A 27,549-nucleotide genomic window follows, 5' to 3' on the forward strand; every position below is an offset into this window, starting at 1 on the left:
AAAATGATAACTTGGTCATCCCTGGCTGAAATTAAAACAGTGGTTCTCAAAAAAATTTTCCACGGACCACTTGAAAATTGCTGATGGTCTCGGCGGATCACTTAATGATCTTTCCAAATGTTGTTTTTATCGTTAACTAACTATTGTAAAGCACTTTGGATAAAAGCGCTATATCAAAAAAAACTTAAACAACTTCTTTTGTTCTACAAATAAAAGCACACAACTTTCTAATGTGATGGATGTGCCCCCTCTTCCGTGCCGCGGCAGCCACAGAGCTGAGGCTGGGAAGGAAGGCCATCTTTCCTCAACAGCTGCAGCCCTGGAGCTGGGGAAAGTTGCCTCTTTCTCTGGCCGTCAGAGCCCTCCACATCCCATATTCTCCCCACCCCCTCTTCTTACCCCACTGCCCTCTCCCATCTACCCCCTATTCCCCCCAAGGCAACTTCCTCACCTTACATGCGCGTCTTCTCCTGAGTCCAGGCACCTAATTTGTGTAGTCATGCCTGCGCGGCTCCACTAATTAGGTGGGTGGCCCTTTACTCTCTCATATGCGGCCGCCCAGGCACACACCTTAGAGGGAACTATCTTAGGACCACCTGAATGGAGCTTGCGGACCACTGGTGGTCCACAGACCTCTGAACTAAATCATCTGTAAAAGTAAAAAAGAAAAGAAAAAAAAAGGGGGGAGGGGGCAGGAGATGGCTTTGCTTATTTTTGATGCATCAAGAAAGCCAGACGAGGTTGGGGTTTTCGTTTGGTATTTTCCTTTTAATTATCCTGCTTATTACTGTTATCAGAAATTCAAGTCTCATCTACCTGTTGTTCCTCTAAGACCCTCTGGACAACCAACAAACTAGTAAGAGGATATCTCAAATAATATTTACAGAGTCAGTCCGTCAGTAAGCATCATTGCCGATGGATCCCTGAACCTTTGCAGAACTTTCCATGTGAACCTAAACTATGTCGTCATCTTACCAATGCCCCAACGGGGCTCTGCATGGGCACAAGTTGAGCCTCCCCTGAGCTCCCTGCAGGATCTGGGGCCAAAGTGAAATCTCACAGATAGGAAGTGATTTTTAATTAGACTATTTAAAATGTTTTGTTAACACCGATTTACCAGGGAAAGGAGAAGAGAAGGAAAGAAGGCAAATTAATGTCTCAACTGTCAAAGGAATATTCTTCCAAGGAATCTAGTTTCTCAGAGTTTATCACTCTGTACAAAAATAAGTTAACTGTTCTTTTAATGGCACATGCTCTCACATGACAAAGAGATGCATAACAATATATTGTAGTTTATATCAAGTCCCTGGCTGGTCGAAACTTCACTTAAAATTACAGATTGCGAATGGGGTTTTCAGAATTACAGTAACCCTCCCACCCTCACCATAAACCAGTGAAAAAGCCAGTCTCATTTCTTCTGCCATCTGCCTTAAGCATCAAAAACAAAGAAAAGCAATGATGAAGTCAGAAAAAGAGCTGGGGCCACATTTTGTTTTTCTGCTCTCACTATACTCCTGCAGACACTAATACACGACAGTACATTTGCAGTATGTCCTGATATTTGCTACTTGTCATTGCAAGTAAAAGCAATGCTTAGTCTAATGCAAGAACTTTCCTGGCTGGCCTAAGTCAACTTATTTTGGAAACATCAAACTGAGCATAGAACTGCCAAACAACTGCTGAATAAGAATTCAAAAGTAACATGATGGGAAGTAAACACTCATTCCCCAAGAATAAATAATATAAGGTAATTAAAGTGCTAGAAACATGCTAGCATTGAAGCGTGCTCATCAGAGAGCAACAGATAACTTTCTACTGTTTACAGTTCACTTCCTAAATTGCACTCAACTGTAATGGCTGCAGCCCTGATACCTTTTGATTATGTAAGCAATTGAAAAACCTGGTAATGGAAACATGCAGCAAGTTCCATATTTGTTTGTATTTTTTAAACAGATACTGGACGAGCAGACACTCAGGTAGGAAAAAAACTGTAATTACGCTATAACTTCTAACTCAGGCTAAACAGAGGTACTAGTTCCTGAGGAAGTGGTTAAACAAAGAATAGAGAACCAGGCCAAACAAAAATTAGACACTGCTAAAAGTAGGGCAGTCAGTCAATTCTGGCTTTTTTGTCAGGGGCTGTGGAGAAAAAAAGGTTACTGAAACATAACTAACATTACACAAGGATGCTTCTTTAATAATAGCGAAAAGTTTAGTTTTCAGTTTACAGAGATGCCATATTTTTAGGCAATTCCATCAGAAAATAATTAGTGCATTTTTCCCCACCATTAGTTTAATCTAGCAAACTATATCATATATGATTTTACTTCAAAAACTGTTATTTAATCTCAGTTTGTCACATTTTGAGTAATCAATATCTGAGGGTTTTGTTGCTGTTTAATTCTTACTAGTGCAAACATTTACTTAAATGACACGTTAACCATTCTTGAAAATAAAGAGTACGTACATTTGCAAAAAATATTTTTTGTTTAAAAATCAAGCCTTGTAAGGGAGACAAATATTATAGAATACAGAATACAGTAGCATACGCCTAAAAAAAGACTTTACACCAATATAAAAACAATAAAAACAAGACAAACAAATCAGACACAGACAATTTCAGAGGGAGGCCAAGGAAAACCAGAACAGATTGCATTGCAATTCTCAAGATCCTACCTATCTCTTAAAGAGAGGAATCCTCTGAATCCCCGAGTAGTCTGAGGTCACAACGTATTTGGGGGGAGATTCTAACAGCCTATTTATTGGTTTCAGAGTAACAGCCGTGTTAGTCTGTATTCGCAAAAAGAAAAGGAGTACTTGTGGCACCTTAGAGACTAAGCAATTTATTTGAGCATGAGCTTTCGTGAGCTACAGCTCACTTCATCGGATGCATACCATGGAAACTGCCTAGATTGTAATGGATTTTTTACCTTCAGTCCTTTTGGTACGATGTCCATCTGTTTGCATTTGGAAAGGAAGATGATGTCTGTCTGTATCTGTACAAGTTTTTTCATGCAGTTGATAGATTTCCACTCCATACGGCTAAATGCAGTGCCTTGCAGAATGACAGGTTTCAGAGTAACAGCCGTGTTAGTCTGTATTCGCAAAAAGAAAAGGAGTACTTGTGGCACCTTAGAGACTAACCAATTTATTTGAGCATGAGCTTTCGTGACACCTTAGAGACTCACCAATTTATTTGAGCATGAGCTTTCGTGAGCTACAGCTCACTTCATCGGATGCATATGCATCCGATGAAGTGAGCTGTAGCTCACGAAAGCTCATGCTCAAATAAATTGGTGAGTCTCTAAGGTGCCACAAGTACTCCTTTTCTTTTAGCCTATTTATTGCAGACCATGCCCTTCTATTCTGCCTGCCCGACAAAAAGGAAGTCATCAAAACATTCCGAGTGAACAAGATACAGGAAGTGAGTTTCAAGAGTCCACCTGAGTAAAATATGTTACTTACCATATGAAAGCAGAAAAGTAAGGCTACGTCTACACTACGGACCTTACAGCAGCACAGCTGAACCACTGCAGCTACACCGCTGGAAGGTCTCATGTGCAGCCACTCTATGCCCACTCCCAACAAGCAGCGGTAACTATGTCAGCGGGAGATGTGTTTTTTTTCACACCCCTGACTGCCAAAATTTTACTGACAAAAGTGCTAGTGTAGACAAAGCAGTTGTCATTAGCCATCTAAGACCCAGATCCTGCAATCTGATCTGCCTGAGCAAACACTTGCATCTACACAAAGTGTAAATGTGGCTCAGCCGAGGCACAAGGGCCTGTCTGTGCAGATCTAGTGTAGCTGCAGGGCCTCAGAGAGTATTGAGATATTTTACAGGAAAGGTAAATCAGTATCAATTTGCAATATTCTAGAAAGATTATCCACCTTCCGTGAAACTGCCTTATTTAGATACGTTACCTGTCACTATTTTGACTAGATCCAAATGGGTAACAAAAAATTTTTAAGAGAAATTTCACAGCCATATTTGTAGAAATCCAGATTTAATAGATGGTCTCAAAAGAGAAAAGTTTTAGAAAAGAGAATTTGTTTTACAAACTATTTAAGACTGCTGAGCGATAAGCGTACTCATCTATCATATCATTTACAAAACAAAAACAAAATAAAATCCCCACTTACAAGCAAGGAAATTACTCATTAAGGATACCAAGGCTTACGCTGCCCCCATAGTAAGCAAATTATCAATATCAAGTATAAAGTAATGCGTATTCCATCACAACACAAAAGCCTCTACTCTGACCTAAATGAAAACAGTTTCCCCTAATAATCTCAGAACATAAACAAAACACAAAACCCTTAGCTGGTTTCCAAAACTGAGGGAGTTGGTTTTGGAAACCACTTGGCATTTGCTTTAGTGGGGAGAGGGAAGTCATTTATTTGTTTTGTTTTTCTAAACATTTTTTGCACAGATGAATGAAGACAAATAAATGTGAAGTGAAATGGCACCAGATTACTAAAATTAAATTATTTGTGTCAGTCAAGTTAACCACGGCTCCCCAAGGCCTAACCTACCTTCATTCCAAATACTGGTAAAGAAGGATAGAACTGCTTGAACTTAAGTTTCAGACCCAAGACTCGGACTCACAGTGGAAAGTTCCACAGCTACTGCCTAAACCACAACACCTTTCAACTGAGTTACTAAACCTAGCTAAACCCTAACTACCCCATCTAAAAAACAGACTAATAATACTTTGCAATTATCTTGTGCTTTTCCACCATCTTGAAGGGTGCAGGAAAGGTGCGTGAGCTTTATTAGCCTAATTATAATTAGACAAATTGTAATTAGATTGATTCCAATCTGCATGATTCACTGTGCTATAGTGGTGGGCTATGTATCTTTGCTTTGCAAGTCATCTATACTTCTATATCAGTGGTTCTCAACCAGGGGTACACATACCCCTGGGGGTACGCAGAAGTTTTCCAGGGGTTACATCAAGTCATCTAGATATTTGCCTAGTTTTACGAAAAGCTATATAACAAGCACTAGTAAAGTCAGTAAAAACTAAAATTTCATACAATGACTTGTTTATACTGCCTCAGTTTATATGCCTCTGCTAAACCTCCTTGTCCACATTTCTTCCTACGCCAAAGGGGCCTTTTGGAAACGTCCAGCAGAAAGAGATTTAACTAGATCCTGGAATTTTTTTCACTTTTCAGAAGTTTCCCTGGTGAATTCAGATATATACCAGTATTCTTCACTGCCATGTTCTCTTCCCAGACAACTTCCCTGACATAGAAACACATCTAGTGTCCAAATAATAGCAGCACCTTTAACATCTATTCCCGTCCTTGAAGACTGTATCATGCAATAGCCCAGGTTAAAAAGCTGTTTCATATTTTGTGGTGCAATATGATTTTTTGGGGCAGACTGAGGTAGTACAAACACAAACATTTCATAGAGAAGTCATTTCAAGATATATTAATTTCAAATAGTATTTACTCAATGTAATCCAACAAGACATAGCTCTAAATATTTGAAAACATTAAGTTCTTTTTTTGAAATTGGAAAAGGAATCAAAATCAACATTATATTGGGAGTGTGGGGTTGCCACATTAAATATAAAAGAATTCTCTCCCCTCCATAAAGCACATGCCTGCTGTGCCGAGATTGGAACTCTGATCCTTCAGCTCTGAAAAACACAGGTCTCTACTACTAGTGCCGAAGGAAGATCTCTGCTAACCAATACCTCTAAAAATTCCTTACTTTCTTTCTAGGCTGAACTAACCAATAAAGGGCAACCTGCTGACAGATATGAAGGGACTGTCCATCCATTAAACATCTAAACACTTCCATTTGGTTTAATGGAAGCAAGATTGGGTCCAAAACTAAATAGCACAAAACATTAATGAGCTTTGCTTAATTAGAACCTATTTTCTTCAGAGACAGCTGGTACATGAGCTTTTAAGGAGATTAATCAATATACAAAGTTTGAAGGGTTATTTACAAGCCATTCTTGAGCTGAAGGACCCAAAAAAACATCAGATTATTTAAAAAAACACTACTGGGCTTTGAAATTTGATTTAAGTGACCTTTAACTCAAACAAGTCTAAAAATGTTTTTGCAAAGAAGCTCTCTCCTTTGATTTCAGAGTAAGGCTAGTAATTTTTAGGCCAAACCAATTTTCCAAGCCAAAGTTAAAGGACAAAATAACAGAATGGAACTTGGTTGCAACCCTAATCCTACAAACAAATCCTCATGCACACAGACTCATATCCTCACAATGTCACTGAATTCAATGAGACTCTATGGGGACATAAAGGGCTGGGGCCATCTCAAACTGACTAAAGAATCAGGGTCTTACTATGGAGCGGGTTCTTTCTCTATACATGAGTCACTGGGTTTTTTCCCCCTATTATAGGAAGAATGAAAGAAAATTAGAACTTTGCTCTCTCCTTATTATGAACTATGACAGAGTCTAGTACTGATGGGGATGGAGAAGAAAGGAGATGGAGCTGACCTGAGAAGGTTAAAGTCTGTGTACATGTACTTTTACAGCATATTTGTCTTGGCACTGCTTACTACAGTCCAAGATTGCAATGCCAAAAAAAACAGTGTGGCAGGATGCTGCTACCTACCCAAATGAATAGAGAACAGTGTAACTGGTTTATGTAAGGAAAAACATAACCAGCAGTCAGTCAGACCCAATAAACTCCTATCCCTGAACATTCTCCCACTTGCATTGAACTCATTTGGACTCATATATATAAATAAAAGTTTGGAAGACAGCGGATTAGCAATGCCATTTTGTAAAGTTGTTTTAACTGGGTAGAAAAAGAGTCTCCTATTTCAGCATTTGGATTTCCACTCTAATCATATTTCAGTAGGCCAAAATTATTTACCTAAGTGCTAGCTCTCTCTCTTCTACTTTTTAAAATCCAACAGTCATCTGTGGACATCACAATATGAGGCTCTGAGCAAATGCTGGTTGCAGCTTTTACTGCATCGCAAGCTACCATGCAAAGATAACACAAGTTCCAAGTAAATATATTGAACTTCTGCAAAAAGAAAAGGAGTACTTGTGGCACCTTAGAGACTAATCAATTTATTTGAGCATGAGCTTTCGTGAGCTACAGCTCACTTCATCGGATGCATACCGTGGAAGCTTATAAGATAAGCTATTACCAGCAGGAGTGGGGTGGGAGGAGGTATTGTTTTATGATCTCTGTGTGTATATAAAGTCTGCTGCAGTTTCCACGGTATGCATCCGATGAAGTGAGCTGTAGCTCACGAAAGCTTATGCTCAAATAAATTGGTTAGTCTCTAAGGTGCCACAAGTACTCCTTTTCTTTTTGCGAATACAGACTAACACGGCTGTTACTCTGAAACCTGTCATTATGCAAGGAACTTCTGCAAGAAATACAGTTCTACAGCCAAAGGAATCCTTCAATACTTAATAAAAACAACCATGTGTGTTATTTTTAAAACCAGGTATTCAGCTGACAGTGATCTGAAGTAGTGGAGGTTTTAAGCATATTTGAAGTGCAACCATTTCCTCTTACAAGTACTGAATATTTAAGCAGAGACAATCCTAGCTGTCATGAGTTTTTCTAGAGGAACATTTTACAATTTCACACTGCACAAAGCATCAATTTGTCTTCTCCATTCCAAAAAAGTTGGCAAGACCCTTCGAGCTTTCACAGGTCTGCTTAGAAGTGTGCAGTGATAGGTGAGATACGGTTGGCTGCGGCTACAAGAGTGAGTCTGTGAAAAAGTGAAAGGAAAATACCACATCTGAGCTGTTGAGAATCCTTTTTTTAATTACATGGTTTGCACAAGAGTCCTGAGAGTGTGGCATGTCAGAAATTTAACTGGTTTTGCCTGGGACTATCGCCAATATCCTAAACCCAGCAGAAATTACAGAAAATAAAATGCATGGAAACATTTAGCTCTAATTGGAAGTAGCAGAAATCTGCAAACAATATTTCATGTGACAATACTGATTAGAAGGGATTTTCAGCATGTTTCTCCACAATTTCTGCCTTTCCTAATGATTTATCTCATTTCTTCCTTTCATGTTCTTTCACAAGACCCACTGACCCATTGCTCTAAGCAATCAAAAAAAATCTTAAGATAGAACTTCCCTGTGGGTGTCTCACAATGCACTGTGTGTTGTCCATTTATTTAGATTGCAAACTCCACAAAGCAAGGAACATGCTGCCTTTTGTATTTCTTCCTCCACAGAACACACTACCAGGCTTCAAATAATAATCTGGGGGAATGGCTTTCTATGTTTTAAAGAGTGGAACTTAAACTCTCCAGTTTCTGAACTATACTGCCATGTTATTTGTGATTAAAGTTCTAGGTGCTGTCTAGGAATGGGCACAGGCCCTTATTCTTTGATTTGGAGCAGAAGACTCCAGATTTAGCTGAGTGTATTCACAAATACTGCCTTTTATTATTCTCACAGTTCACCATCATCAATCAAGAGACCTCCAAAGGAATCTTGATTGTTAGCTTCAAAGGGAGCTGTTAGCAAACAGACTGTTAGCTTCAAGGCCAATACACCTCTTCAGCCTGGTGCACACCTTCCACCTAACCACCCTGCCTCTGATAACGTTATTTTTCAAACGTCAGCTATGTAGTGCAGATAGCATTGTTATATTATTGCACTTCTCATGAAAATGTTTTGAGATGCCTCCACATTATACAATGAAGTGTCATTGCCATCAAGACTCTTTTCGGGGATAAAAAAAGTATTAAATACGTGTGCATCAGTCAATCTAACATTTAGAGGGCCTTCGAATCCAGGGTACCTGAACCAATCCAACCTCTAAGTCACTTCTTATATTAAGGACCCACTCTCCAAGGTATTCCACAATGTTTTGTTGTCACTGGTGGGTCATATGGCAGCCAAAATATTCTCTATATATCAGGTTTCAGAGTAACAGCCGTGTTAGTCTGTATTCGCAAAAAGAAAAGTACTGAGTTTGTGTGTGTGGTTTTTGGAGGGGGGTGAGGGGGTGAGAGAACCTGGATTTGTGCAGGAAATGGCCCACCTTGATTATCATGCACATTGTGAAGAGAGTTCTCACTTTGGATGGGCTATTACCAGCAGGAGAGTGAGTTTGTGTGTAGGGGGGTGGAGGGTGAGAAGACCTGGATTTGTGCTGGAAATGGCCCAACTGGATGATCACTTTAGATAAGCTATTACCAGCAGGACAGTGGGGTGGGAGGAGGTATTGTTTCATGATCTCTGTGTGTATATAATATCTGCTGCAGTTTCCACAGTATGCATCCAATGAAGTGAGCTGTAGCTCACGAAAGCTCATGCTCAAATAAATTGGTTAGTCTCTAAGGTGCCACAAGTACTCCTTTTCTCTATATATCAGTATCTTCATTCTCCTTTTCAGAGGAAGGTCAGCTAACTCAGAATGGGACAGATCACACATCCTTTGGAGATACTTTTGGGCCATGTTAAAGGTCGTAGAAACTCGAATTCCAGGATAAAAGGAGGGAAGACAATTACCTGGCTAAATATTTTTCTCCAATTTAGGACAACGAAAGACAAATAAAGAAATCTCCCATTCATCCGGCCTTATCCAGTCCCACTAAGTCTTGACAACGTATGAAATTATACATAAGCCATTTTCTTTTTGAATGGTATATTACCATTTAGCAGAACAAGCAAAGAATAAGATTCCTGCTAACGGGGTTCACTTCTTATGCGACAAAGAGAAAAAACAGAGGTGACAATGAGGAGTAACTGAAGTTTTATTCTCTCATTTTTGAAGGAAGAAAAGCATTGATCACATTCCTACTTAAAACAGCTGAGAACAATGGTACATGGCACAGAAATTCTGCCATAGGCAAATCTTCATATAAAAGAGTCATCACAGCTCTTAAGGAAAATTGGGATCCATTACCATCCACCACAAGTTGACTTCTGTGCACATCATTCAAAGTGCTACTGTCACTGAAATGGGTCTCTAGGGTGCCACAAGTACTCCTTCTCTTTTTGCGAATACAGACTAACACGGCTGCTGCTACTCTGAAACCAGATAAGAAAGATTTCAGAGTAGCAGCCATGTTTGTCTGTATTCGCAAAAAGAGAAGGAGTACTTGTGGCACCTTAGAGACTAACCAATTTATTTGAGCATAAGCTTTCGTGAGCTACAGCTCACTTCATCGGATGCATTCAGTGGAAAATACAGTGGGGAGATTTATATACATAGAGAACATGAAACAATGGGTGTTACCATACACACTGTAACCAGAGTGATTACTTAAGGTGAGCTACTACGGGGGGGGGGGGGGGGGGGGGGGGGGGATGGATAAACATGGGGAAATAGTTTTACTTTGTGTAATGACCCTCCACTCCCAGTCTCTATTCAAGCCTAAGTTAATTGTACCCAGTTTGCAAATTAATTCCAATTCAGCAGTCTCTCCTTGGAGTCTGTTTTTGAAGTTTTTTTGTTGAAGTATTGCCACTTTTAAGTCTGTAATCGAGTGACCAGAGAGATGGAAGTGTTCTCCAACTGGTTTATGAATGTCATAATTCTTGATGTCTGATTTGTGTCCATTGATTCTTTTACGTAGAGACTGTCCAGTTTGACCAATGTACATGGCAGAGGGGCATTGCTGGCACATGAGGGCATATATCACATTAGTAGATGTGCAGGTGAACGAGCCTCTGGTAGCGTGGCTGATGTGATTATGATGGTGTCCCCTGAATAGATATGTGGACACAGTTGGCAACGGGCTTTGTTGTAAGAATAGATTCCTGGGTTAGTGGTTCTGTTGTGTGGTTGCTGGTGAGTATTTGCTTCAGGTTGGGGGGCTGTCTGTAAGCAAGGACTGGCCTGTCTCCAAAGATCTGTGAGAGTGATGGGTCGTCCTTCAGGATAGGTTATAGATCCTTGATGATGCATTGGAGAGTTTTTAGTTGGGGGATGAAGGTGATGGCTAGTGGCGTTCTGTTATTTTCTTTGTTGAGCCTGTCCTGTAGATAAGAAAGAGTATCCTGTGCACCACTGCAGAGATCATGTAACACTAACAAATAATAGCCTATCAAGATAGGCAGCTTGCATGGGAAATGTCACTCAGACTACTAAATATGGACTAGAATAGTTTCATCTGGCAATCCTGTGAAGGGACTGAAGAATTCAACGTAACTGATAACTGGCTTATGTTTTTACTGAATGCTTTAAATTTAGTGTACTAACTATAAATGTTTCTTTATCCACTTGTTAGCAATTAATACTGTACTTCTGATTTACCTGTCCAAATAATTTATATGGGATTTTGTTATTGTTTCTAGGTTTTATTAAAAAATGTGAAACTAGTGGGTGTGCACTCCTGAATATAGCACCATTATAAATCTAGTCAGTTTCTCAAAGAGTTTAATTCCCTCCCACCTCCCCCCAACTGTAATAAATCAGTTCAGCATCCAGCACAGTATCTTCCCATAAGCGCTAGCTTGGCGGACATGCACTTGCCTAACAAAGGAAAATTTGTTCTAATCACTGAACTTCTTTTTTCAGAAAACAGCACATCTATCGATCAAACTTCACCTTTCTGTACGAAATGAGGCTTTCCACAACACTGACGTTTTCATGTTGTCTAGGAGACCGTCTCTTTTTTTAGTTAAACAGTTGCATTAACAGCTTAGTATATTTTCAGCTTTGGTAATGTTATCTTTCTTTGAAGGGTAAACCTTAGTGCCTTTTGTCAACACCATGAGGTGACACATCCAACCATAATGGCTAGATTTCCAGGTAAAGAAATATACACAAATGAACAAGTTTCCCTTTATGCAGTCTCCCTCGCTAACCATTACTCTTCATTATTCCACGGAAAAACAAACTCTAGTGTAAAAACAAAAGCTTTAAAGAGTAAAATAACTGGTTGTACCAAAGAAAGCAGCAGAACTACCCCACTTTGACTCCAGGAAATGCCAATCATAGAACTCAAGCAAGCTGCAGAATTGTCCCACACTAAAGCATCCATGTGTGGGACAAAAAATAAAACAGCACTCGCACATTAAAGGAAACAACTGACGACTTAATTAACATTTCATTGTTCCACAAATTAATATCTCAAATGACACTTCCCCATACCATTGCCCACAGACATAGTTTTTGTTACAAACGGGCGCCTATTGCTATATATACTAAATGCGGAAGGGTTTGGGGAGTTTTTTCTGTTTGTTTTTAAGGCTAAACACAACAGACTAAACATGTTGACAATGAATACAGAGAAGAACGTAAACTAAAATGACAGCTACCATCAGAGATCATCTTTTTGAAAAACTAGCAGTAATTATGGTGCCATAAACAAGTTGAATTTAGAGCAGCTTGGGCAGAGCAACCCTTCAAGGGGAAAGCTTTGAACAAACAATATCCGGACACAGATGGTACTGAAGAAATAATACAAATATCACAGATACATATTTGTGTTATTAAGTCAATATGCAGAGCAGTGTTGACTCCTATATTGCTCCAGCACCATCCATTTAGAATATGTAAATGTTCATTTATACTGTACAGATTTTTCCACAAGGATCACACTCCACTTTATGATTTCACCACTCGATCTACTGGCTCCTTCAATCTACATAACAAAGTGGTATTTTTTTACGCACCCCCCCCCAGTACTCCCATCCAAACCACATCGTGCAAAACCCTGGACAAATACAAATGTTCTAAAATAAGACAGCGCCTCTCAGGCTAAGCAGCTACTTTTATACTGATCCTGCGAGATTCACAGGCCCCTTTCTTCACATACCCTGCGCTCGGCTTCCCCTGGGTAGAGACGAGCGTGCTGCTTGCTCCTCGCGCAAACAAAGGGGGCTAGGAACAGAAAACCTGGAATTCCTTGGCAGGAGAAGCAGCCATGAGCCGGGGGAGGGGGGAGAGATAGTCTCCCCGCCCGGCACAGGAGCTCAGTCTGCTACACCCTGCCCGTCCCAGAGCCCAGACAAAGCTCTGCAAGGAGGGACAGCGAGACACTCCGCCACCCACCCACCCACCCTAGGCCTGAGGGGCGCGTGTGGCGGCGGAGCAGCTTAAAGCCCCGCGGGGAGCTGCCCCGCTGGGGGAGGGGAGCTTGAACCGGGCACCGGCTCTCCGGTTGTCCGCGGCCCCCCCCCCGCCCCGCCCCGCCCCGCACCGCACCGGGCGAGCGCCCCCACCCCCCCAGCCCAGGCGGCAGCAGGGAACAATGGGGCCCCCGGCGCCCCCTCCCGGAGCCAGCCCGGCCTACGCTGGGGAGGTGACTCCCGGGCTCCCTCCCGAGGGGAGGTCGGGCCGGCGGGCGCCGCCTAGGCCGCGGGGTCTGGGGCCTGCCGTGCGGGCCGCGCCGGGGACACTCACCGCTGCAGCACCAGGAGGAGGGCGAGCCCTGCGGGAACCGGGCCGAGGCGGGCGCGATGCAGACGCTGGAGCCGAGGTGCGGGCACTCCATAGCACAGGCGGGCGGCTCCTCACAGCAACTGCGCCCCACTCACAACAGCCATCTTAGAGCCAGCGCCGTGATCCGCCCGCCAGGCCTTCCGCGCCGCCCTCCCGTCCGCGCGCCGCGATCCGCCCGCCGGGCCTTCCACGCCGCCCTCCCGTCCGCGCGCCGCGATCCGCCCGCCGGGCCTTCCACGCCGCCCTCCCGTCCGCTCTGCCACGATCCGCCCGCCGGGCCTCCCGCGCCGCCCTCCCGTCCGTCCTGCCACGATCCGCCCGTCGGGCCTTCCGCGCCGCCCTCCCGTCCGCGCGCCGCGATCCGCCCGCCGGGCCTTCCGCGCCGCCCTCCCGTCCGCGCGCCGCGATCCGCCCGCCGGGCCTTCCGCGCCGCCCTCCCGTCCGCGCGCCGCGATCCGCCCGCCGGGCCTTCCGCGCCGCCCTCCCGTCCGCGCGCCGCGATCCGCCCGCCGGGCCTTGCGCCCCTCCCTCCCGTCCGCGATCCGCCCCCCTGGGCCCTGCGCCCCACCCGACCGCCCTCCCGCGATCCGCCCGCCGGGCCTTCCGCGCCACCCTCCCGTCCGCTCTGCCGCGATCCGCCCGCCGGGCCTTCCGCGCCGCTCTCCCGTCCGGACAGGCTTTGGGGAGGGGCTTCTTCCAAGCTCCGCCCAGATTCTTTTAACAGTGGGGGACAGCTGCCCACACGGCGGGGGGGGGGGGGGGGTAGGGTTGCAAGGTGTCCGTTCTCCACTAGAAAGTCCAGTCGAAAAGGGAACCTGGCAGCATCCGGCCAGCTCTAATGACCGGACACTAAAAGCCTGGGTGCTGTGGGCGGAGGGAAGTGGCAGCCCGTTGCCCGGCCCTGAAGCGGCGGCTCCGGCAGCAGCACGCATGCAGCAGCTCGGGCCACGGGCAGCCTCTTTGAGGAGCTGGGTTCACAAGCCTGCAGAAGAGGACAGAGTGCAGGAGCCCCGGCAAGCAGCGCAAGGGGCTCTCAGCGGGCGTGGACTGTGTCCCAGGAGGGAAGAAACACGAGCTGCCCTGCCAGCCAGCACTTCCCCGGCCACCCTCTCAGGCACACCTGGCTCACCGCTGTGGGAGGTGTGAGCCAAGCGATGGTTTCAGAGGTGCTGGTACAGGCTCTGGTGTGTATCAGCTGTTCCCCGGCCTGGCTTGTCCTAGAGTCATCATCATGGTTTAGGGCCAGAAGGGCCCATCAGATCATCTAGTCTGACCTCTATATCACAAGCCACTAAGCCCAGGAGCACCTGCACATTAAACCCAACAACCAAAATTAGTCCAAAATATTACAGCCCACTATTATGTGCCACAGGCAGAGAGTAGGTGGGACCAAGGTACCCCCATGCCCAAGGACAGTACAATGGCAGGGAAACAAGTAAAAGAGGGAGACCTAGATATTCTCAGCAAGTGTACTGCATGCCCATGCTGCAGAGGAAGATGAAAAATCCTCAAGGACTCTGCCAATCTGCGCTGGGGGGAAATTCCTTCTCAACCCAACATAGAATCATAGGACTAGAAGGGACCTTGAGAGGTCATCTAGTCCAGTTCCCTGCACTCATGGCAAGACTAAGTATTATCTGGACCAGTGGTGGGCAAGGCTACATGCAGCCCACCAGGGTAATCTGATTGCGGGCCGCAAGACATTTTGCTGACACTGACCATCCGCAGGCCTGGCTCCCCTCAGCTCCCTGTGGCTGCGGTTCGCTGTTCCCGGCCAATGAGAGTGGCAGGCCACAGGGACATGCTGGCCGCCACTTTCCACAGTGCCCATTGGCCGGGAACGGCGAACCGCAGCCACTGGGAGCTGTGGGGGGCTATGCCTGCGGAGGGTCAACATCAGCAAAATGTCTTGCAGCCCACAATCAGATTACCCTGATGGGCCACATGTTGCCCACCACTGATCTAGACCATTCCTGACAGGTGTTTGTCTAACCTGCTCTTAAAAGTCTCCAATAATGGAGATTCCACAACCTCCCTAGGCAATTTATTTCAATGCTTAACAACCCTGACAGGAAGTCTTTCCTAATGTCCAATCTAAAATTCCCTTGCTGCAATTTAACTCCATTGTCCTATCCTCAGAGGTTAAGAAAAAAAAAATGTCTCCCTCCTCCTTGTAACAACATATGGCAATCAGTTAGACCCTAATCATGTGAGCAAGAACCAGCCAGCCAAGCACCTGAAAGAGAGCATGCTCTGTACCACCTGAGCCCTGGCTCACCCCACCCACCTCTGTAGTGACCAGCCGAAATGATGAAGCATGAGCTTTAGAAACATGAGACAAACCAGAAGCGAGTCCAAGGACTGTTGAGCTTTTTCCCCTACCATCACAAGCAACCCGTCATACAACTGGACTCAGAAATTTGTCTAGCTCTCTGTTTCTTCCAACATAGGTAAATTGTAGTATTGACAGTCCTGAATATAGAACACAGCTCTTGTTTTGCAGGTGTAATTAGTTCTATATATTAACAACATGGGTCACTTTTTTAGATCAATGGGAGAAAGGAAGTAGATGCCTTGGCATAAAGACCTTCACTTGGTTATATGGTAGGGAGCTGTCACTGTCTCCTTGCATGCAGAGGGACGTAGCTGTCAAATGACCGATATACAGGAGCCTAGGAGATGGAGTTCAGCCAGTATCAAGCTGAGGAGACCTCATGGTGAAATAGGTTGTTGTACAGTATCCAGCCCTAACAGATTTCAGCTGGATACAATACAATGCTGGAGGGTGTGACTGCTGATGGGACCAGGGAAGCTTTAAGGGAAGGGATGAGGCACATCAGAGTATGAAAAGAAAGAAGTAAATAAGAATAAGATTTTTTTTAATCAAAATTGTATTTTTTAACTTGATCTCATTCTTTGAAATGGCTGAACTCTTTTTGTTGAAGCTTTCCAAAATATTCAGCCTGAAAATGTTCAGCCCAAATGGTTAGAGTTTGGCAAAGTTATAAGCCACTAAAAACAGGGTCTTATAAGGGACAGTATTGGGTAACCTTAACTACCAAATTAACCTGAAGTAGTAGGCACTGTCCAATATTAGGTGGTATCATCTTGGTCTCTAAGGTCCACGTGCACTCAGCCCCCATGCATTTACTATAGCTCTGGACATTTAAAAGGAAGCGTGAAGCAGACTAAGTGAAATTTTATGTGGTGAGACAGAAGTTATTCAAGCCATCTCTTATTTATGATGGTATAGCCCATGGTGCTTGCATACTCTAAGAACTATTCACAGGAGTATGTCTTGTGAATAGTTTTCTATTTTAGAAAAAGTGCAGTGTGTTAATTTACATTAGAGATAAGAAGGTGATGCTTCGTCTGTACCTTCTGGGGACTGTTCTCTTGCTGCAAATATATTTACCTTACACTTTGAAGAAAAACAGTTACTTGACTTAGAATTTGGCTTCTTTAAATAAACTCCCTGCTTCTGTAACATAAAGGTCACAATTAAGTGATAAGAAATAGTGCAGGTAGGCAGACAACATAGAAGGCCATGTTTTAATGATTCAACAATCTGACAGCTTATATTAAATCAATACAAGTGTTTACAGAAAAAAACCCAGTAGACTTTCTACAGCAGCGGTTCCCAAACTTGTTCCGCCGCTTGTGAAAGCCCCTGGCAGGCTGGGCCGGTTTGTTTACCTGCTGCATCCGCAGGTTCGACCGATCGCGGCTCCCAGTGGCCGCGGTTCGCTGCTCCAGGCCAATGGGAGCTGCTGGAAGCTGCGCGGGCTGAGGGACATACTGGCCGCCGCTTCCAGCAGCTCCCGTTGGCCTGGAGCAGCGAACCGCAGCCACTGGGAGCTGCGATCGGCCCAACCCGCGGACGCGGCAGGTGAACAAACCAGCCTGGCCCACCAGGGGCTTTCCCTGCACAAGCGGCGGAACAAGTTTGGGAACCACTGTTCTATAGTAACATGCAACGCTGAGCATTGTAATAATGGGGGCAGTAAAGAGCAGAAGATTGCCCGTTGCATTCCAGTACTTCTGAGCCTTGCATTCCTTTGCTCTCTCTCTCATTTTTTGGCTGCATTCTGCATTGCACATGGACAATTGGCACAGGTACAGCAGGTGACTTAAGTGTTACAGCACCATTTAATAATGCAGATGATTTTGGAACTAACATCTCAGTAAAGATTCTCTGAAGAGGAGTTTGGAAAGCATCTAATACAATGCACTACTGAGCCACAAGAAGTCTTGGGAGAACATTGTCTTGCTGTCCCACACAAGTAACTCTAATTAACATTAATGGAAATTCTGCATGTGCATGAAGGGGGGAGAACAGACTCACTAAATGCACATATGGTCCAGTTGCCCACAACATCATAAACAATTTAGACTAAGCTTAGTGGAGTTATTCTTCATTTCCAGCTGTGTAGCTAAAAGCAGGATTTAGTTCAGAGATACAGTATTTTGAGTTAAGTTACCACTAGTGCATCCTGACACTAAGCTATGGGGTTTTGTACAAATGTCCCTCAAATGGGATAAGAACTCTCCCATACACTGGACCGGATGAATAGGATGTACAAATCCCAGTATGCATTTTATAGGTTCTTTAGAAAGTATAAACAATATTTCATATAACAAAACCATATGATACAAATCAAGGAATTCACTGCATTAATCCAAGGAAATAAGAAGGCTTTTCTTTTTGGTTAGTACATTTCTGTATTAGCCGGGGGGTTATTTTGCTTCTTTTCTTTGGTTGAATATTTCTTCACTCTGGACAATTAAGAGAGAGAGAGATTAAATTAGCACAACAGTTCCATTGTAGGTGCATTCTCTTTTCCAAAAAATGCATATGTTTAACACTGTCCCCTATTTGTCACATTGTTTTATACAAGCCAACAGAAACCTTTACTGGGCCTATCCAGCTCCCCTTTAAATCAAGATGGGTTGTCATTAACTTTGGCCTGCTCCACCTCCTATAACAAGTATGTGAGGCTAAGAATGTTATGCCAGTAGCACACTCAGGAGTCAGTTAATGGAGATGTTTACAGGTAAAATAAATACACTGGGGATGAATGTGGGCTAAAGATATAAAGCTGCTGCAAAACTCTTGTTTTTCCAGCTTCTTCTATATTTTATTTCGAAGCACCAAAACAAAGTAAATTAAGTCTGATTTATTTTAAAAAAGCAAGCATGAATGTGGATCTTCGTACGAATCAAAGCAGCTTTGCTTGAACTCTAGCAATTTATTAGTTCCAATTTTCCTTGTTTCAACTGGTTTGCTTCACAAGTAGAAACATATAGGAGCAAGAAATACCACCTCAGGTCTACCCATTCCCATAGACTGTGTAGCCTAATGAATTAAAGACAGATCCTCAATGACACTTAGCCTGCTAACTTCCACTGAAATTCATTTTATAATACATGTGCAAGTCTCCCTGAGTGTGGAAACAGAGATTGAGCTTGAGCCACGACCCACCTCCAAAGTGAAGGTGAGTTTTTGGTTAGCTTTTATCCCATTGGAGAAAAATCACTGGATTTACAATATCTCATACAATAGCCAGAGTCCCAAACACCTGTATTGAATGGAATGCATAGTCTTACATTTTCCGAAGGAAAATGGCGAGTGCAGATACCAAGATAACTGCTGTAGTACATCCCACAGTGATTCCAAGCACCAAGCCTGCAGGAAAATCAGTGGATGGTTAACTGGAGAGAATAGATGTCTTGTGTCTTTACATTTCATTTCACCGATGACAGAGACATGACTGAATGACAGACTGAATGTCTGAGAAAGCAACCGGACTATGTTGGTTCCCACTGCTGCTTGTGCACCAGTAGCTTCAGGGCACAGCTGGCACCAGTGCCACTGGTCCACAAATGACTTTGTCTTGTCTTACTTCTGCTGATGACAGACGTGGCCCTTCTATATCTGATTCCTCCAGGATATTGGATACACCTTCTTTGGTACCCTATTGCACATCAGGTGCCCTGTCTCGCAGTAGCTGAACAGTACAAGAACGGTCACCTATCAATATACCCCATGGAAAGGCCGTCAGTGCTGAGCCGTAGGCCCAGAAATTTTGACTTGTGCTAGAATGGGCAGCCATGGTATTAACAGGCAGCAGCAACAAGGAAGATATTCATGTTCTCGAACCTAAGGATGGGATTGGTCCCCTCCATTGCCCTGGTAAAGGGGAACACCACCACCACAGCATGCTTCCCTCCCTCTGAGAGCCCATCAGCCAGGACAGAACATGGAGCTGGGGCTCAGTGAGAGGGAGCGTGTCAGGGTTCCTTCCCCACTCTGAACTCTAGGGTACAGATGTGGGGACCCGCATGAAAGACCCCCTAAGCTTATTCTTACCAGCTTAGGTTAAAAACTTCCCCAAGGTACAAACTTTGCCTTGTCCTTGAACAGTATGCTGCCACCACCAAGCGTTTTAAGCAAAGAACAGGGAAAGAGCCCACTTGGAGACGTCTTCCCCCAAAATATCCCCCCAAGCCCTAAACACGCCCTTTCCTGGGGAGGCTTGAGAATAATATCCTAACCAATTTGTTACAAAATCATCAAAGACCCAAACCCCTGGATCTTGGAACAATGGAAAAATCAGTCAGGTTCTTAAAAGAAGGATTTTATTAAAAAAAAAAGAAAGGTAAAAATCATCTCTGTAAAATCAGGATGCAAAATACTTTACACGGTATTCAGATTCAAAACACAGAGGATCCCCCTCTGGGCAAAACCTTAAAGTTACAGAAAACAGGAATAAACCTCCCTTTTGACACAGGGAAAATTTACATAAAACAAAAGAAACTAATCTGCCTTGCCTGGCTTACATATACTGGTTGCAATATTGGAGACTTGGATTAGGATGGGTTAGAGAAGATGGATTTCTGTCTGGCCTCTCTCAGTCCCAAGTAAACGAAGAGCACAAAACAAAAGCCTTCCTCCCCCTCCCCCCAATATTTGAAAGTATCTGGTCTCCTTATTGGTCCTTTGAGTCAGGTGCCAGCCAGGTTAGCTGAGCTTCTTAACCCTTTACAGGTAACAAGATTTGCCTCTGGCCAGAAGGGATTTTATAGCACTGTATACGGAAAGGTGGTTACCCTTCCCTTTATATTTATGACAGAGCACAGCCAGGGAGCAGCCATGGACTGCATCATGTTCTCCTCAGGACCTGGTGTGTTTCTGATAGAGTAATAGATTGAATAGGGTGGCAGATGAGAAAGGGAGTTACTACTGCTGGAGATGGGTCTAGCATGCAGCTTGTAGCGGGGAAAAGGGAGAGAATGGCCCATGGCAGCAAAGATCTTATGGAAGCCATGTGGCCCTGGTGTAGACCGGACCTTAGAAAGTAGGCCAGAAAGAAAGAACATCCCCTGGAATGTACAGGGGGCATATAGGAGGGATGCTCCACTTTTCCCACAGATCCTCAGATTCCATGAGATTTGCAGACTTCCCTCTCCCCACTCCATGAGGCTGCGAATCCCTCCACTCAGAAGGAGAATGTGGTTCTGCCTTTTCCCCCACCAAGGTTTGACTTTAAGATGGGAACATCAGAGCATTGAGTATTATCCAACAAGAGGCAAATCCTCCCCCTGACTCCACAGCTGTGAAGATGCCAATAGCTCTGGAAGCAATGGGGTGGGATACCAGAGGGATGCGTGGGGAGTACTATCACCCTGCAGAGCACAGCAGTTCTGCAAAGGGGCCCTGCCTGGTAGTGGACCAGTCAGCAAGGGTGAGGATCAACCAGGGAGCAGGTTGTCTGTGGGGGACACGGCAGCCTGGGTGAGAGGATTCCTCCCTTTTGGGGGCTGAGCAGAGGGCTTACCCCTAAGCATATCAGATTAAATATCCTGCACCCCTGAAATAGTGCTTCTCTTTGGATTTCTCTGCAACCCCTCAACTCCCTTGAGAATGGTGCCCCTATCTCAGCTCCCCAAGACCTCAGCTCTGGATCCCAGCATGATTCTCTTGGTTCTGCATATTCCCATGAGTGCATACAGCAGTTCAGCATCAAACAGTATAAGAAGCAGAAAGTTGGAAGGATCAGAACAGACTAAACAAAAGATCTGCATTAGCATATCCCAAAGCCCAGTGGTCAGGACACTCACCTGAAGGTGGCAGATCCCCATTCAAATCCAGTTTCCCATTCAGGCAGAGGCGGACTTAAACTGACGGTCTCCCACACCCTGGATGAGTACCCTAACTAGGCTAAAGTTTATAAGGGAGCTCCTCCTTCCCCACCCCCTGCCCACAGGCCATTTTGTTTTAGCTCTGCAAGCCACTTAAGAGGTTGACTGTCTAACTTCCCCCAGTTAGTTGACCACCACCAGAGCTAGCCTGCAGTCTGGTCTTGGCACCTATCTCTGAGAAGAACGGGGCTTAACACACACCCTTCTGGTCAGCATCTCCCATTGGGTACCTTAGGCGGCTCCCACTCTAGCATGCTGGCTTTGTGGATCACTCTCAGGTGCCTAGCTCTTTCCATTCCCTGAGGCGCCTAACTTAGGCTTTGTGGATTGCAATGTTGTTTCTCTGATTTTCTAGGTGCCCTGATACTCAGCGTTCCAATGCCTACGTCCCTTCCTGGATCTGAGCCAAACCAACCAGGCAAATGGGTCAATTGTTTTTAAATGGCCTTTGTTAATTTAGTGGGATGATATTTATGATTAATATTTATAAATTTTAACCTGCATCTGTCCCTTCAATGTAATGTAATTTCAATTAAGTTGCTCCTCTGGCACAGTGGGAAAGTAATAGGTGACCATTAGAGCTTACTAAAATGATTGGGTACCATTGCAATTCATTACTTTTAGAATAAAGTAATCCAAGTAATAACTGCTTCAGAGAGCATTGACTGGTGAATTACTATTAAATAAAAAGGTGTCATCTTACCTACATCAGGCCCTTCATCTTCCTTTCCTGTTTGTTCACACGCAGGAGCTAAAAGCACATACATTACCACACATTGGTCTTTGGCATTATGATAATGAATTCAGTGTTATTTTTAGCTTCCTGTTTCATTGCAAACCCAATTCAGTAAAGCACTTAACTACACATGCTTAACTTTACTCATTTGCTTATGTACTTTCCTGAATTGTGGTGTTTATGAATAAAACAGAAAAGCTAAAGAAGTTTCTTCATTAGCTCGAATGCAGCCAGACTGATAGCTTGTAGAGCAGCCTCTAGCGGTCAAGATAAGTTACAAATGCTTGAGCAAGTTTGATTCCATCCAGCAGAGAGCAGTGGTGCACACACAAGTTATCAAATACATGAAATTGCAAAAGGGCAATTTTAATGTCACACAATGGGTATGCTTGTAATGCAATCTCTTTTTCTATTGAAAAATATCCACTTTGAGTGTTTGGAAGAGGGAAGTGTTACAAGTGACTTGCCAATGGAGGAATAAAATGTGGATTTCTGGGGAGAATCTGACTAGGAAGGTTAGCTGTACAGGATCTCTGGAATGCTGATGACAAGGAATTCAGATTAAAATCATCCTTTGTGTTTTATACAAATAATATACATGAAACTTCTGTATATATATCATCTGATTGAGAGCTGGATCCTACCATCCTAATTCAGACTGTAAGGTAACAATTTGAAAGCAACAGTCTAATTAAAATTATGGCTAAAGAAATCCTATGGGAGCTATGCACAGGCTGTATGTCTCTTTAGAATGTGGCCCTAAGAATCAGTGCTATAGCATAAAAAACATCTGCTGAGCATAGCAGAACACAACTCGTATCATAGTTAAAGACCTATGCATAATGTTCTGCTATAGAATATGTGCAGACAGCTACCATGGACTTCAACAGGAACCATCCATGAATATTTGAGGCCAGAATTTGGCCATAACTTGGTAGCACTCTGCATACTCAGAGTATTTATACTAAAAGAAGTAAAATACATAAAGGTCAGCTTCATGATTGTTTATGTGAGTTGTGTTTTTCAGAAATAAGAGAGAGAGAGAGACAGACAGACACTAAGTCTGTGAAAAGCACAGGCAACTTTGGCAATAAAAAGGATATGGGGGATAAGCAGCAGCCACACCGACAAGTCACCTTTTGTCACTAGTATTATTTATTGCTTAGGCAGTTCTGAGAATGGCCACCTGAGGTCAGTCAAAGTGTTGGCTCTCTAATACTTACATACAGAACAAATATTAGAAAGACCTTAGGGTACGTCTACAGTACGAAATTATTTTGAAATTATTCTATTCGAATTTTCGGAAACTATTTTATACATTCAGTCTTCTGTGTCCCCACTAAAGCGCGGAATTCGGTGGATTGCATCCACAGTACCAAGGCTAGCATCGAATGTCAGAGCAGTGCACTGTGGGTAGCTTTCCCGCAGTCCCCGCCGCCCATTGGAATTCTGGGTTAAGCTCCCAGTGCATGATGAGGCAAAAACATTCTCTTGGGTGTTTCTCGGTGTGTGTCGTCAGAAAGCTACGGCAGACAATCGTTTCGCACCTTTTTGGCATGCAGACGCCATGCTGCTTTCAGTAGACGGTGCACCGCTGCTCTCCTGCTACTATGAATCCACCTCTCCAACTCAGCTCTTCCCAGCCATCGTGAACCGAGCAGCACAGCTTCTGCCGCCAACTCTGCTCTCCCACTATTGCCATGCTTCCGAGCTTCTCCATGTTGTCTGTCCTGGGCTCCCACCTCCGTGAAAGCCACTGAAGACAACCATTTTCAGCTGTTGTTCAGCTACAGTGAACCGAACAGCACAGCTTCCGCCGCCAACTCTGCTCTCCCGCTATTGCCACGCTTCCGAGCTTCTCCATGTTGTCTGTCCTGGGCTCCCACCTCCATGAAAACCACAGAAGACACCATTTTCAGCCTTTGTTCGGCTACAACAAACAAAGTACAGCTTCCGCTGCCACTCTGCTCTCCTACGTTTCGCACCCTTTTTCCAGGATTACCCATTCAGCCGCCATAGCCAAGGAGCCCGATCAGATCTCCACTGCAGTTTTGACCATTGTAAATACCTCGCACATTATCCAACAGTATGTGCAGTACCTGCAAAACTGGGTGAGGAAGCGACAACAGCGCAATTACTATACTGATGAGGACATGTACACAGAGAGCACGGCATGTTGCGATTGGGAGATCATGGTGCTGTTGGGCCAGGTTCATGCCGTGGAACGCCGATTCTGGGCCCGGGAAACAAGCACAGACTGGTGGGACCACATAGTGTTGCAGGTATGGGATGATTCCCAGTGGCTGAGAAACTTTCGTATGCGTAAGGCCACTTTCATGGAACTTTGTGACTTCTGTCCCCTGCCCTGAAGCGCAAAGACACCAAAATGAGAGTAGCCCTCACAGTTGAGAAGCGAGTGGCCATAGCCCTGTGGAACCTTGCAAAGCCCGACAGCTACCGGTCAGTCGGGAATCAGTTTGGAGTGGGGAAATCTACTGTGGGGGCTGCTGTGCTGCAAGTAGCCAATGCAATCATTGACCAGCTGCTGTCCAGGGTAGTGACTTTGGGAAATGTGCAGACCATTGTGGATGGCTTTAATGTGCTGGGGTTCCCTAACTGCGGTGGGGCGATAGACAGAATGCATATCCCTATCTTGGCCCCGGAACACTGGGGCGGCCAGTACATAAACCGCAAGGGGTACTTTTCCATGGTGCTGCAAGCACTGGTGGATCACAAGGGACGTTTCACCGACATCAACGTGGGATGGCCGGGAAAGGTGCATGATGCTTGCAACTTCAGGAACTCTGGTCTGTTTGAACAGCTGCAGGAAGGAACTTACTTCCCAGACCAGAAAATTACTGTTAGGGATGTTGAAATGCCTATAGTTATCCTCGAGGACCCAGCCTACCCCTTAATGCCATGGCTCATGAAGCGTACACAGGCAGCCTGGACAGTAGTAAGGAGCAGTTCAGCTATAGGCTAAGCAAGTGCAGAATGGTGGTAGAATGAGCGTTTGGACGTTTGAAAGCGCGCCGGCGCAGTTTACTGACTCGGTTAGATCTCAGCACAACCAATATTCCAATTGTAATTGCTGCTTGTTGTGTGCTCCACAATATCTGTGAGAGTAAGGGGGAGACATTTATGGCAGGGTGGGAGGTTGAGGCAACTCGCCTGGTAGCCATTTTCTCACAGCCAGACAACAGGGCAATTAGAGAGCGCAGCAGGGCGTGCTGCACATCAGAGAAGCTTTGAAAGCCAGTTTCATGACTGGCCAGGGTACGGTGTGAGAGTTGTGTTTGTTTCTCTTAAAGTTAACCGCCTCCTATATATATATGAAAGGAAATAAAGTCACAATTGTTTAAAAAACGTTCTTTATTATTTGTTGCACAAAACATTGAGAGAAATCAGAAGCTAGACTGGGGAGGGGCGGGTATTGGGTTAGGGGGGTGGAGGAGGAGGGAAGAACAAGTCCAGAAACCAAATCAAAATTTAGGATATGCCAGCTTTCTGTTGCTTGTGCAATCCTCTGGGGTTGACTGTGCGGCTCCCTGTAGCCTCCCCTACCCCCCCACCCCGTGTTCTTGGGCGTCTGGGTGAGGAGGCTATGGAACTTGGGGAGGAGGGAGGGCGGTTATTCAGGGGCTGCAGCAGCAGTCTGTGGTCTTGCTGCCTTTCCCACATTAGATCCACCATACAGCGGAGCATGTCAGTTTGCTCCCCCATGAGCTTGACCATACCATCCTGCCTGCTCTCATTGCGCACGTCCCTCCTCTCTTCTTATTCATGTAATGCTTTACGCGACTCCACAATTGTTTGCCTCCACGCATTCAGCTGGGCCCTATCAGTGCGGGAGAACTGCATGAGCTCGGCAAACATGTTGTCCCGAGTTCGTTTTTTCCTCCTTCAAACCTGGACCAGCCTCTGGGACAGAGTAGATAGGGGCCGCATTGAAACATTTGCGCCTGCTGCAGGAGGAGAAAAAGGAGGGTAGTATTTTAAAAGATATTTTAGAGAACAAGTATTTTAGAGAACAAAGGGGACCCTGTTTCTCAGTAAAACAGGTAATTCATAGTACATAGCACATGTTCTTTCTGTACAAGGTCTCATTTTGCCTCTTATACTGAAGTGCCTGCCACTTTGGTGTGAGTAAGCCATCACATGCGGCCAGGCAACAGAATTCAGCTTGCAGGCAGCCTGCGGGCTCTCTGGGATGAGTGCTTCACACAACACCCCCACACACACACACACCCACCGATGAGGCTCTGAGCAGGGATGAGCCCTTTAAACTAAACGCGAACAGCCCAGCGTGGCTCTGATGAGGCTCTGAGCAAGGATGAGCCCTTTAAACTAAATGTGAATAGCCCAGCATGGCTGGGTTTCCTCCCCACCACGTGGCTCCGATCAAGCTTTCACTCACCAGAAGTGCCTTCTCCAGGGTCATGGTCCAGGAGCATGCTTTGGGAGTAGGGGGAGGCTATTGGCTCCAGCGTTAAGAATAGTTCCTGGCTACGGGGGAAAACAGATTCCCCACTTGCCACCTGTGCACTGTCCTCCTCCTCCTCCTCCTCCTCTTCGTCCTCCAAAAACTCATCCTCCTCACTCCGTGCTACTCCCCCCTTGCAGGTGTCCATGGATAGTGGTGGGGTAGTGGTGTCGTCACCCCACATAATTGCATGCAGCTCATGGTAAAAGCGGCATATATGGGGCTGTGACCCAGAGTGCCCATTCACCTTCCTGGCTTTTTGGTACGCTTGCCTGAGCTCCTTGATTTTTGTATGACACTGTTCTGTGACCCTGGAGACTTTAGCATACGTATTTGCATTCCTTTTTTTGGAACGTAGTTCTGCCATAACAGATTTGTCTCTCCAACATGCAATGAGATCCAGTACCTCCCGTTTGGACCACGCTGGAGCTCATCTGCGAATCCAGGACTGTGTGGTCTCTTGAGATGGTAGGCTCTGCATAGTTGCCTATGATGGTGGACTCTGCAGATGGTCTCCTGTGCTGATGGTGACCAAACAGGAAATTCAAAAGTTCCCGGGGCTTTTACTGCCTACCTGGCTAGTGCATCGGAGTTCAGAGTGTTGTCTAGAGCGGTCACAAGGGAGCATTCTGGGATAGCTCCCAGAGGCCAATATCGTCGAATTGCGTCCACAGTACCTGTAACCCGGAACTGCGATCTCGATTTTAGCGCTACTCCACTTGCCGAGGTGGAGTACAGAAATCGGAGTGAAGAG

The 27,549-nt window shown here is 44.9% G+C and overlaps 1 protein-coding gene across 3 annotated transcripts in view; it reads right to left on the bottom strand.

Annotated features, from left to right (window-relative positions):
• Positions 1–13,537, bottom strand: part of USP3 (ubiquitin specific peptidase 3) — a 57,377-nt gene extending 43,840 nt beyond the window's left edge. For 2 of the 3 annotated variants that reach the window (XM_077827387.1, XM_077827385.1), the window contains exon 1: positions 13,336–13,537. In XM_077827387.1, coding sequence (XP_077683513.1) covers positions 13,336–13,426 — 91 coding nt within the window. In that variant the 5' untranslated portion in view covers positions 13,427–13,537. Of the gene's footprint in view, positions 1–2,930; positions 3,096–13,335 lie in introns of all 3 variants that reach the window. The other variant, XM_077827386.1, reaches the window with a different exon arrangement.
• Positions 13,538–27,549: the final 14,012 nt, after the last annotated feature.

This window comes from Eretmochelys imbricata, chromosome 10, assembly GCF_965152235.1.
Source record: "Eretmochelys imbricata isolate rEreImb1 chromosome 10, rEreImb1.hap1, whole genome shotgun sequence".
NCBI classification, from domain to species: Eukaryota; Metazoa; Chordata; order Testudines; family Cheloniidae; genus Eretmochelys; species Eretmochelys imbricata.